Genomic DNA, 12,313 nt, shown 5'->3' on the forward strand with positions numbered 1-12,313 from the left:
AATGTTCTGAACATTTGAATGCTCGTACAGGCTCTCACACAGATACACGTAATAGTATACTATATATTCTTTCCACCTGGGTTAGGAGAGATGTGCCAAGGGGAGCATTCTAGAAACTTCTTGGGATTTTCTGTTCTGAGGGAAAAAACAGACACTGTCCTATTGGAAGCCATACGTTGCATTATGTGCCACCCTGACCACAGTCTAATCGGACCTACTAGCCCCAAATTGCCATCTATATACTTAAGGGAGCCCAGCAGCCAATGAGGAGGCCTGGTGCAAGAACTCTGACCAACAGGGAAGCTCTGTGGTGGGCAGTGGCTAGCTGTCCGAATTAGAGCCTGCTCTCTGGGGGACACACAGGGTGAGGGTAAGGCAGCAGCAGTGGTTAGGAGGTGAGACAAAACAGGAGGAGGGCTGAGAACCTGGGTTACCAGGAGGACAGAGTCTTCAGAGCAGGCAGCCCTTGTGAGGCTAGGTCACTAGTACTGCCCATGTCCTCAGCCCTCCTGGCCTCCTGCCCATAAAGTTTGTTGGCTTAGTAGAGCTAATGACCTCCTCTCTCCCCACCCCACAGAGCAAGGATGGAAGTTTGGGTCTAATTCAAAGACTCGGATGGGCCACAGTCCCCAAAGGTATAACAGAGCACTGAGTTCCAAAAGTTATGCACCCATAGGTGTGTTCTCTCTTTGTCTCCTCCTTCCATGTGGCAAGCAAGAAGAGCAAGGGCAACCCCAGGCATTTCTGCTTCTTCACAAGTTTGTTCTCTGTGGAACTACCCTCACTCTACTTTTGGACAAATGTTCGCTCCCTCTGTCTCTCTCCTGTCATTGTGGTGGTAAGAGCAGTATGAGCCGCTCTGGTGCTATGTCACAGGGGCCCCATGAACTCAGGTGAAAAGTTTCTATAGCATAGCTCACCAGAGCTCTGCACTCGGATGGGTGGGGAGTCCCAGTTAAATATAAAGATATTTTATTCACAACGCTTTTGTTGCCAGTGAAAAAGAAATCCAATTCAAATTGGCCTGAAAAACAAAGGGCAGGCTTGAGGTGAGGCACAGAAGGGGAGGGGAGAAAGGAAGGGAGGAAGGGACACTCACTTCAGAAGTTTCCACGACCACTGCATTCAGGAACTCCAGCACTCTCATCAAGACTCAATATTTCTCCATTTGTCAACTCTACTTCCCTTCATTCTTGACTGGTAAGCACTACCATCAACTTAAGGCTTATATTCTACCAAGAGAAATACATGGAGCCCTTCTTTTCTCTTAGATCAGGCAGGAGGCCTGGCAGGCCTCCAATGGCTGGGCCTGGTCACAAGTCTACGACTGCATCTGCTGATGGACTGGTCAGGCCTGGGTTTTGTGCCCACCTCTGGACAGAGAGTTGGCAAGGGCTGGTCCCCAAAGGAGCACTGGGGTCCTGTTATCAGAAGAATGGAGAGTGAATGCTGGGAAGGCAAAACCAACAAATGCCTTCTACAGTATATTCCTTAGTTTTGTTTTCTCCACCTTTATCTTTCCCAAGAAAAGGTGGTCCAAAGCAGGATTTGGACAGATTGATGTCTTGACCAAAAACCGTCTCCTTAACAGCACCCAACATCAATAGCTCCTGTGAGCCTGGCCATGTCCTCACTGGCATGGATTCTCTTCTGTCCTTGCTTCTTTCTATAATCTAGAACACAAGTCTAAGGCTCTAACATACCCTTGCCAGTTCCATCTCTAGTTGGTAAAATGACACCCACCTCCCTGATAACTCTCCAAAGGGGCTGAAGACTGCCCCCCACACATGGCCTCGGGGCACAAGGCACACGCATCTGCCCAGGGCTCCTGGAAGCTCCTCCTTACTCACAGTCTCCTGGGTAACTCCTTGGCTTCCTGATAACATTTTTTCCTTGAGACACACCCCAAGGCTTATAAAGCTACAGGGGAAATCCAAGATCGAAATTCCAAATAATGTCTGCCTTTCTCTTTTCTGCTGTAACGCAGCTTAGAACAAAGGCAAAGACACAGGGACTCCTTTTTGATAAATTCTTCAAGATAATGCCTTCCATAGATCCTGAAGGAGTTAATCACGCATACACACAAAGTATATTAAATTACAAGCAGATTAGTTCCTCAATCATTTATAACGGAACAGAGTTGGAGACTTTATTTAAATACCCAACCACACGGGAAACATTAAACAGCATTCAGACCGCCATCACGCAGCTCTCATAAGGAATACTATACAACCAATAAAAATACTGTAGAAGAATATGAAATGACGTGAGCAAATAGGATATGCTGCTAAGTGAAAACTAAATAAAGTCCAGCTTTAATTTTTAAAAACTGGTTTTTAAAAATTAAATTTAAATGAAAAAAAACCACACTGCTATAGACTGAATTGTGTCTCCCCTCAAAATCATAAGTTGAAGCCCCAACCCCAATGTGACTGTATTTGGAGACTGAGCCTGCAGGGAGGTAATTAAGGTTCAGTGAGGTCATAGAGCGGGGCCTTAATACAATAGGATTAGTTCCTTATAAGAAGAAATACCGGGACATCTGGCTCAGTTGGTTAGGTGTCCAACTCTTGATTTCAGCTCAGGTCATGATCTTGGGGTCATGGGATCAAGCCCCACATTAGACTCCATGCTGGGCCTGAAGCCTGCATGGGATTGTCTCTTTCCCTCTCTCTGTGCCCCTCCCCCTGCTCTCTCTCCCTCCCTAAAAGAAGGAAGAAGAAGAAGAAACACCAGAGAGCTCATGCTCTCTCTCTCTCTGCCACATGAGGACGCAGGGAGAAGGCGGCCATCTACAAGCCAGGAAGGGAGCTCTCATCAGAACCCAATCACCCTGCTCTTGGACTTCCAGCCTCCAGAACTGTAAGAAATAAATCTCTGTTGTTTAAGCCCCCCAGGCTATGATATTTTGTTCTGCAGCCTGAGCTAATACACACATGTACATAGATGACACGTCACCTCGTTCACAGGGATTATCTCTTTGAGGGGGATTCCTGGTGACTTTCAGTTTCTTCATTTTTTTTTCCTATGCTTTCTAAACTTTGTTACAGTGAATATATATTATTTTTATAAATGCACAAAACACCATCTTTATGTATGTCAGTGATGGTTACTTATGGGTATTACAGAACTAATACATACTCGATGAAGAAATTGTTGGTTTTATGTTCTTTTTGCTAATCTGCACTTTCTAGCACTTTTACAATAAATATATATTAATTTCATTTTTTAAAAAGTTATTTTCAAATAGATTTTTGCTATACACAGTAAACTATCCATAAGGGATGCCTGAGGCTCACTCGTGTGTGTAGTGTGTGTGTGTGTGTGTGTGTGTGTGTGTGTGTGAGGGAGGGAGGGAGAAAGAGAGAAGAAAGACATGGAAAGGGAGATTGAGTCTTTGAAAACCCATATCTTAGAATTCTTTCATTCAACAAGCTTCAGCCGACAGCCTAGTGCAGGTCAGGCGCTGAGCTGTATTTTTTTTCTTTACTGCTGTAATAGTTTTCTATTATTGTGTAACAATATTACCACAAAATTAGCAGCTTAAAACAACACACATTTATTTTCTATCAGTTCCTGTGTGTCAGGAATCCTGGCATGGCTCAGCTGGGTCCTTTGTTTAGGGTCTCACCAGGGTACAGTCAAGGTGTCAGCTGGGACTGCATTCTCAGTCGAGGCTCGGCTGGGGAAGAACCTGCTTTCAACCTCCTTCACATTGTGGCAGGAATCGGTCTCTCGTGGTTTAGAACTAAGATTTGGGATTCTTGCTTACTGTTGGTCAGAGGCCACCCTCAGCTGCCATAGAACAGCACGTGGTATGTCCTTGCCACAAGAAATCACCCAGCATGGCTGCTTGCTTCCTCCAAGCCAGCAAGGGATGCGGAGACTCAGCAGCATCGTACGTAATCATGTACGTGTAATCATCTGTTCTGTTGTTCAGAAGTGAGTCACAGTTCTGCCCAGCCTTGGGGGAACCAGAAGGGCACGACCACAGGTGGATCATGGGGCCATCTGAAGCATCTGTCACAAATGCTATATTTAACCTTAGCGTATTTGATTTATTTGAAAAAATGAAACAATGGAAGATTTTTCATATTCTGTCCTAGACAATTATTTTCACAGGGCTTTAATTCTTTCCTTATTGTGTTTTTTGAGATTCTCACTCATATTCTATTGATGTTACTATGTAAAATGTTTAATGAAATATAACCATATCTACAGGAAAGGGAACAAATCATAAATGTATACAGTTTGAAGACTTTTCACAGGGGCACTTGGCTGGCTCAGTCAGTGTAGTGCGTGACTCGATCTCAGGGTTGGGGGTTTGAGCCCCACGTTGGGTATAGAGATTACTTAAAAATAAAAATCTTAAAAAAAAAAAAAGACTTTTCATAAAGTGACAGCACCCACATAACCCACAGGTGGATCAAGAATCAGCACACTCCTGGTTCTGGAAGCCTCCTCGCACTTCTGGCAGCCACTGCGAGCCCCACCCCCAAGGGTGCCCTCTCTCCTGGCAGGGCTACCCTTTCCTCCTCTGCTAACTTCTTCATGCCTGTCAACCCCACTTATTTAGTTGTCCCAGAATAGGGATTTTTAGGCTTAGGAACAAGACCTGCTCAGCCAACCAGGACCGAAAAGAACCTCTGCTGCAGACCCAGTGCTGACAGAAATGAAGCTTTGGCTCAAGCAGGACTGAGCCGCTGGCATTTACAGGCTGATGGCATCCTCCCCACCAGGGAAATTGGAAGGGGAAAAAAAAAAACTGTTGGAGGGAATCAAAGGCCGAGAAAGGAAAAGCTACTGTTGGGTGCTCCTCTGCTGCTGGAAATAAGTCTCTGCTTCTAGACTCTTGTGAATTACTCCCTAGGGAAGTGAAGAAAACTTGCACATGTGATTAGGGAACTAAGGCAGCGCTGTCCAGTAGAAATATAACACAAGCCACATTATGCAATTTTAAATTTTCTGGTAGCTGCATTAAACAAAATAAGAGGAAATAAACTTTAATCATCTTAATGATTAAATATTAGATAATAATTTAATTTTAATACTATTTTTATTAAATATAACCAAGTATCATTTTAAATTAAATCAGTATAAAATTAAAAATGAGATATTTTCAATACAATGAGATATTTTACATTTTTTTCATACAAAGTCAAGGGAATTCCAGTGCTTGATGTCTAGTGTTTTACATGTCAATTCAGGCTAGCTGCATTTCAGTGGCTCAGTAGCATATATGCTTGGTGGCCAGCGAGTTCTAAGGAATCAGGAAGAGTTGCCAGGATAGGAGAAAAAAAAAATATGCAGATTTTTTCAAATGCTTCCAAAGTGGGTTGCAATAATAAGCAACAAACATGCATTCATTCATCAAACATTTTTGCATGCAGGGAACAGAAAGAGGAGCTCAACGCTTCTGCCCTCAAGGACCTCATAATCTAGCATGGGAGACAGACCTGAATAGACCATTATAACATCAGGTGGCAGTGCCAGAGAAAAGCACGAGGGAGCAGAGAGATGGACCGTCTACCCGGGAAGGTGACTGGAAAATACGCACCCTAATATTACCATCCATTACAATTGGCTAAGATGCCTGAAATTCTCATCATTCAATGGATTCGGTGTCATGAAAACAGCCTGGTTCAAATGCAAATACCTACTCAGGCAGGGGGAACACGTAAACTCACGCATGCCCATTTACATGCATTATTTTTTGAAACCAGGCTTATTTGTGTTATTTAGTAGAAAACAAAGCTGGATGGTGGGAGAAAGACCTAAGACTAAATGCTCAACAGCGGAGGTCTCAGATCATAGAAGGCTCAGAGAGGAGACAGTAAAAGGGGAAAGCACACCGAAAGTGTAGATTTAGGTGTCAGGAGAAGGCAGGAGCTGCCCCGCTTTCCACACCGAGAAACCAGTCCAGACCAATGTCGTTCTTTGTCCTAACATGTCCTGTCCACCTGAGTATGCAACCCTAAACAAGAGACGACTGTGCTTCTGAAAATCTCTTTATGAAAACAGAATTGCCATACACCAAATGGCACAGGTTTATAGGGCAGTTTTTCTGCTGATGGCATTGTTGTCTCGATTTGTCAGATGAGAACAGTGAGGCCCAAGAGAGGGGAGGCTAGTTCTTCCAGGGTCCCAAACCCAGGAGGGTGGTTTTGCCTGCAGGGCTCCAGCCCAGTCCCTGCTCCCCTCCCCCCATTCTAACCGCCCCCCCTCCCCGCCCCATGCAGGAAACCACAGGGAACACCATAATGGCCCTGGAGAGGCAGGGATGGGAGAGTTCCGGACTGGCAGGAAGACTCCGGGTGACTGGGGGAAGCGGCAGTATGGGCCCCAAAGTCTGGGGGAAGAGCAGAGGGCAAGTGAAGAAACGAGCTTATATTTGGGCTTGGCCTTCCAGACCTTCACATCAGAGTCAAGTAAAACTTCAGCCTCCCTCTTCCCACTCATTTTCCTTGGCCCTCCCAGCCCTCCCCGTGTAAGTAGCAGAGTTCAGACACCAGGAACAGAGAGGTGGCTCCCAAGGCTAGAAGCCCAGGTCAGAACCACTCAGGTGTTCATTCTCCCAACTGAAACACCAGTAAAATTCTGTTATGGTTTCACTAACAAAAGAGTATGAAAACACATTGGGAATTCCTGGTTATCCTCATTCAAAGTATGCTCGCAGAGAGAAGCCGCTGAGTCCAGTGGTTAACCATCAGCCTGTGGGTTTGAATCCCAAGAATGTCCCTCCCCTGCTGATGACCTTGGGCAGAGTCATTACTTCCCTGACCTGCCTCAGTTGCTCCCTCTAATGTGGGATCATAGCACTACCTACTCGTGGAGTGACTGGGAAAACCCACTGAGATGATGCCTGTAGGGCATTTAGCTCCGTGCCTGGCAAGTGGGAGGGTTTCAGAAGGGTTAGCTGCTGCCGCTAATAAAAAATAACACTCCAGGGGCACCTGGGTTGTTCAGTGGGTTAAGCGTCTGACTCTTGATTTCAGCTCAGGTCTTGATCTCAGGGTTGTGAGCCCACTCGGGGCTCTGTGCTGGGCGTGGAGCCTTGCTTAAGATTCTCTCTCCCCCTCTCCTTCTGCTCACCCCTTTCCCAGCCCCCACTTGCATGTGGTAACGCTGTCTCTCTCTCTAGAAATAAAAATAAAAATAATAATATTTATAAAAATAAATATATAAATAAATATAATATATATAAATATATAAAATTTAAAAATATAAATAAATAAAATAAAAGTAATAAATAAAAAAATAACACCCCACGAGACAGAAAGCCAGAGAGGACCTTGGTCTTTTAAAACCTTCAAGTGTGTGCCCTTCTGCCATTGTTCCAGAGTATTCCAGTAGGCATGCAAGGAATTCTTATGGTGGTAGTGTCATGTCAGGATGCAGGGGGCTCCTCAGGAACCTAAAGGAGAGTCCTCAGATGAACCAGGGTCAAGGGGCATGGACGCAAGGGGAGGGGCTGGAGGGATCAGGACATCCGCTCCCTGGCTCCCTGGCTCCTCCGATCCCACTGCTCTGGCTCTCTTCTTCTTCCTTCTCGCTTTCACTCTGCCTCCCTCTCCCTTGCCCTTCCTTCCTTCTCCCTCCCAGTCCTTTCTCCCTCTCCAGGCTAGGCATTCACATCTCCCAGAATGAGGTAGATTCTCAGGGCTGCCATAACCACTCACTACAAACTTGGTGCTTGGAACAACAGAAATTGATTTTCTCACAGTTCTGGAGCTAGAAGTCTGAAATCAAGGAGTCCTCAGGGTGGGTTCCTTCTGGAGGTTCTCAAGGAGAATTGGTCCCTCATCTTTCTCCTAGCTTCTAGAGGCCATTCCCTATGCCTTGGCCTGTGGACATGTCACTCAGACCTCTGCCTCCATCTTCACATGCACACCCCTCCCCCGTCTCTGGGTCAAAGTCCTTCTCCTTTCACCTCTGAGGACACCGGTCCCCCAAAACCCATGGTCACCTCATCTTTAGATACTTAACTTAATTACATCTGCAAAGACCCTTTTGTCAAATAAAGTCCTATTCTGAGGTCCTGGGTGACTGTACATCTTTTGGGGCCACTATTTAAGCCACTAAACTCTTTCTCCCTTTCTTCTTCAACCCCATTTTTGTATATCCACCCCACCTTATCTCTCCCCACTCCTCTGCCCTCCCTTCCTTCCTTCGCCTCCCCCTCCCCCTCCCTTTCTCCCACCCTCCCCCAGCTCTTCTCTCTCTCCATCGCCTTTTTTTTTTAAATTATTTTTAAAAGATTTATTTATCTATTTGAGGGAGAGGTGGGGAAGGGACGGAGAGAGTGAGTCTTAAGCGGACACCCTTCTGAGCATGGGGCTTGATGTGGGGCTGGATCTCACAGCCCTGAGATCACAACCTAAGCCAAAACCTAAGAGTTGGTCTCCTAACCGACTGTGCCACCCAGGCGCCCCTCTCCACTGCCTTTTTAAAATAAGACTTCTCTTGGGTGCTTCCCCGTCACTTAGCTTGTACTGAATTGTTAGATCAGGTCCCAGCAACAGCTAGTCTAGAATTTTTCATTTAAAATTCTTGGGAGGAAAGTTTTGACTGGGTCAGCAAAATCAGGTGTCCAATCCACTGTGGGCCCAGGGGCAAGGTTAGTTATCAGGTGTTAGTCACCAGGCAGTTAGTTACCAGGTGCAGGCTGGCGCACCCGCTTGTCAATGCTCCCACTGTGCACGTGTCATCAGGACGCACTGCCCTGGCTGCAAGTCATGGGACGTCCACAGAGCTTTCAGATTCCTTTCTCTGCTTAGATTTAATATACCTGCCTCATCTGGCCTGTATTCAACACCATGAGGCACAGTCTTTCAAACTTGCTTGATTGTGAGAATCGTATGCGGGAGGAGGGTGTTTTGATAAAAACGTAGATTACCAGTCCCCTTCTCTAGACTCTGCATTTTAACAAACACTCAAGGAGATTCTTACAGACAGAAAATTGTGCGAAATAGAACCATAGAGCACAGCGTCTTTCCACTGTCAGCCTGACTCACTGTTCCCGGCTAATCTGTTACACATTCCTGTGACACATTCCTAGTTACATTCACCACAGTTACACATTCCTGTGACGTTCACCCAACCTGGAGAGAAAACGTGGTGGCAACATGCAATGCCAGACCTCGAAGTGGGACATGGCGTGGTTAAGAATGTGGGCTTTACGTCTGACTCCTGATTTCGGCTGAGGCCACGGTCTCAGTCTCGGGCTCGGCGCTCAGTGCACAGTCTGCTTGAAGTTCTCTCTCTCCCTCTCCCTCTGACAACCACCCCCACCCCCACCATCTCGCTCGCTCACTCTCTCAAATAAATAAATAACGTGGGCTTTGGTGTTGTTGCACAGACCTAAGATCACTGCCCAGTGATCCACGGCTACAGGACTCCTCGAAGCCTCACGTTCACTTGTAAAATGGGGACAATAATATTCTCATAGGTTTTCTTGTTACTGTAATGAACATACCGGATATTCCTTGAGCATGTCCTCTGTTGAATGCATCCCGTGGGCCATGTCATAAAGCAGCCAGCACTGAAGACCACCTTCTCTGCTGGGGCCGGAGCTAGCCAGGGAGAGAGCACGCTCACTTGAACAGAATTGAGATTCTCTGCGAAAGAGAGAGAATGGGGTGGCAGGGAATGAATACCGGGTTAGAAGCTGACCCACCATGCTTGCCACATCTTCTTAGGGGCATTTCCAAAAGCATTTTGTTTTGTTTAATTTTTGTCATAGAAATTCTCAAATACACAACAACAGAAGAGAGAATCGTACAATGAACCCCGTGTCCCCGTTGCCCAGCTGCAACCACCAGCTCCTGCCATTCCTGCTCCACCGTCCTCCCTTGCTCACCATCTCCTCGCTGTCCCCACTAGAGTATGATAAAGGAACTGCTTTGCTTTGTGTGTGTGTTTTTTAACAGACTTTGTTTTTTTTACAGCAGTTTTAGTTTCACACCAAAATTGAGGGGAAGGTACGGAGATTTCCCATTTAATCCCTGCCCCTATACACACAGCCTCCCCCACTACCAACATCGCCCCCCCCCCCAGCAGTACACTTGTTACAATCGCTGAGCCTTCACTGTCACATCATTATCACCCGGAGTCCAGAGTTCAGGCCAGGATTCAGTCTTGATCTTTTATATTCTATGGGTTTGGATAAATGTATAACTCCATGTAATTGTTTCTTTCCTTTCCGTTTTTTTTTTTTTTAAAGATTTTATTTACTTATTTGTGAGAGAGAGACAGTGCAGCACCAGTCGAGGGGGAAGGGCAGAGGGAGAGGGAGAAGCAGGCTCTCCGCTTGGTGAAGGGAGCCCCACACAGGGCTTGAGCCCAGGACCCTGGGATCATGACCTGAGCCGGAGGCAGATGCTTAACTGACTGAGCCACCTAGGGGCCCCTGTTTCTCTTTTAAATACTCCAGTATTTCTGACAGATACAGCCCCGCCAATTACATGGCGAACATCTGATATGACAGATGATGCAATGGAAAGCACTGGGTACCACCTAGAAGGGAGTGTTGCCACAGACACTGAGCTCAAAAGCAGCTCCGGAGTTTATAGGAGCTGCAGGGGATAGGAGGAGTGCTCAAAGTCACCACCAGGATATGCTCAATTACAACTATAATGTGGCACAGTCTACAGGACAATCAACCCAGGAGTTCTTTTTTTATTTCTGTATTTTTTATTTTATTTTATTCTGTATTTTTTATTTCTGTATTTATTTTTATTTTTTTAAAGTAGGCTCTGCATTCCATGTGGGGCTTGAACTCACAACCCTGAGATCTATAGTCCCATGCTCCACTGACTGAGCCAGCTAGGTGCCTCTCTGCCCCCCACCCCCTCCCCAGGGTTTCTTTTTTCAACTAATGAATAGCATTAAAAAAGAGAGAGGGAACTGTCAAGGCAGACTCAAGCAAATGCAGTGTGGGGATGGAGAGAGGAATTTAGTTTTTGATTTGAAGGAGCCAATCATAAAGCTATGTTTTTGAGACACTGGGGACAACTGAACTGAAACTGGGTATTAGCTGATAATAGAGGATTGCCATTGGGGAGATATTATAATGGCATTTGGTATTACTGATTAAGTCCTAACTGGTATTTCTTTTGACATAAACACATAGGGAGAGACTTTGGAGCGACTCTTTCAAGACCTTGAGCCCCATCTGAGCTTCTCCAGTAAACTGCTGGTGGTTGGGCTTCAGTGTTTTCATCTGCAAAATGTGTAGGTGGGAAGGGATTTCCTCTGCAGCACCCCCACCTTCCACCACCCCAACCTCGACAATTTTAGTGCCAGTGTCATATCCACCCTCTTCGCGCCAACACCATCCCTCAGGTCTGAGAGGCCTGCTAGGATGATCTCATGGTTTATACAAACCATGCTTCTGTTTATGTGTCATACTAACTTCATTATTTTTAGAGACAGCATTATTGATTCCCATTGAGCTTGTGGGCCACTCTGAGATTCTTATCTTCCCTCACCCAGACTGCCTCTGCTCAATCTGGATCCAGGGAATGACACTCCTCTCTATTAAATGCCTGATTCCCATCTCCCCACTTTTCCACTTCATCACGGTTATTTTAGCTAATACACCCTATTTATTATTTATTATTCAAAGAGCTGTGGCTGCTCTAACTCAGGACAAGCAGATCCCAGCCTGGCTCTGGTGGCCACAGGCTCACAATAGGAAAAATTTCTTCTCATTCCATAGAGTGGCTCACCCTTTAAAGCACATTTTCACGGGTTATGGACCCCTTTTATAGTCACTCTAGAGTTGAGAGGATAGGCATTCGTATTCCCATTTCACAGACTGAGTAATTAAGGTTCTGAGAAAGTGAAATGACAACTCAAGAGTCAGGAGCTTGAGTTCCAAGTCTGGCTTCTATCATTAATCACCTTTGTGACCTTGGGCATGGCTAAGGCCCCATTGGGTTACAGTGGAATTGACTACACATGGGGATTTGCTCAGAATAACCCTAGTTTATACCTGCTGAGCCTGTGTGATTATCATCTGTGACCGTCTGCACTCTAGAATGTGCTCCAGGGGTACCTGGGTGGCTCAATGGGTTAAGCTTCCGACTCTTGATTTCGGCTCAGGTCATGATCTCAGGGTCATGAGACTGAGCCCCTAATGGGGCTCCATGTTCAGTGGGGAGTCTGCTGAAGACTCTCTCTCTCCCTCTGCCCCTCCCCCTACTCATGTGCCTGCTCTCTCTCTCAGAGAAGTCTCTGTCTCTCTCAAATAAATAAATCTTTTTAAAAAATGAGTTCCGGCTTGGAAGATAAAATATATAGTTCTCTAACT

The 12,313-nt window shown here is 45.8% G+C and overlaps 1 protein-coding gene across 3 annotated transcripts in view; it reads right to left on the minus strand.

Annotated features, from left to right (window-relative positions):
* The window catches only part of SHQ1 (SHQ1, H/ACA ribonucleoprotein assembly factor), a 325,608-nt gene that overhangs the window by 60,207 nt on the left and 253,088 nt on the right, over positions 1-12,313 (minus strand). For all 3 annotated transcript variants that reach the window (XM_048226679.2, XM_048226680.2, XM_057311881.1), the window contains one exon: positions 9,476-9,617. In XM_048226679.2, coding sequence (XP_048082636.1) covers positions 9,476-9,617 — 142 coding nt within the window. The remainder of the gene's footprint in view (positions 1-9,475; positions 9,618-12,313) is intronic.

This window comes from Ursus arctos, unplaced genomic scaffold (genome assembly GCF_023065955.2).
Source record: "Ursus arctos isolate Adak ecotype North America unplaced genomic scaffold, UrsArc2.0 scaffold_14, whole genome shotgun sequence".
In the NCBI taxonomy this organism is placed as follows: Eukaryota; Metazoa; Chordata; class Mammalia; order Carnivora; family Ursidae; genus Ursus; species Ursus arctos.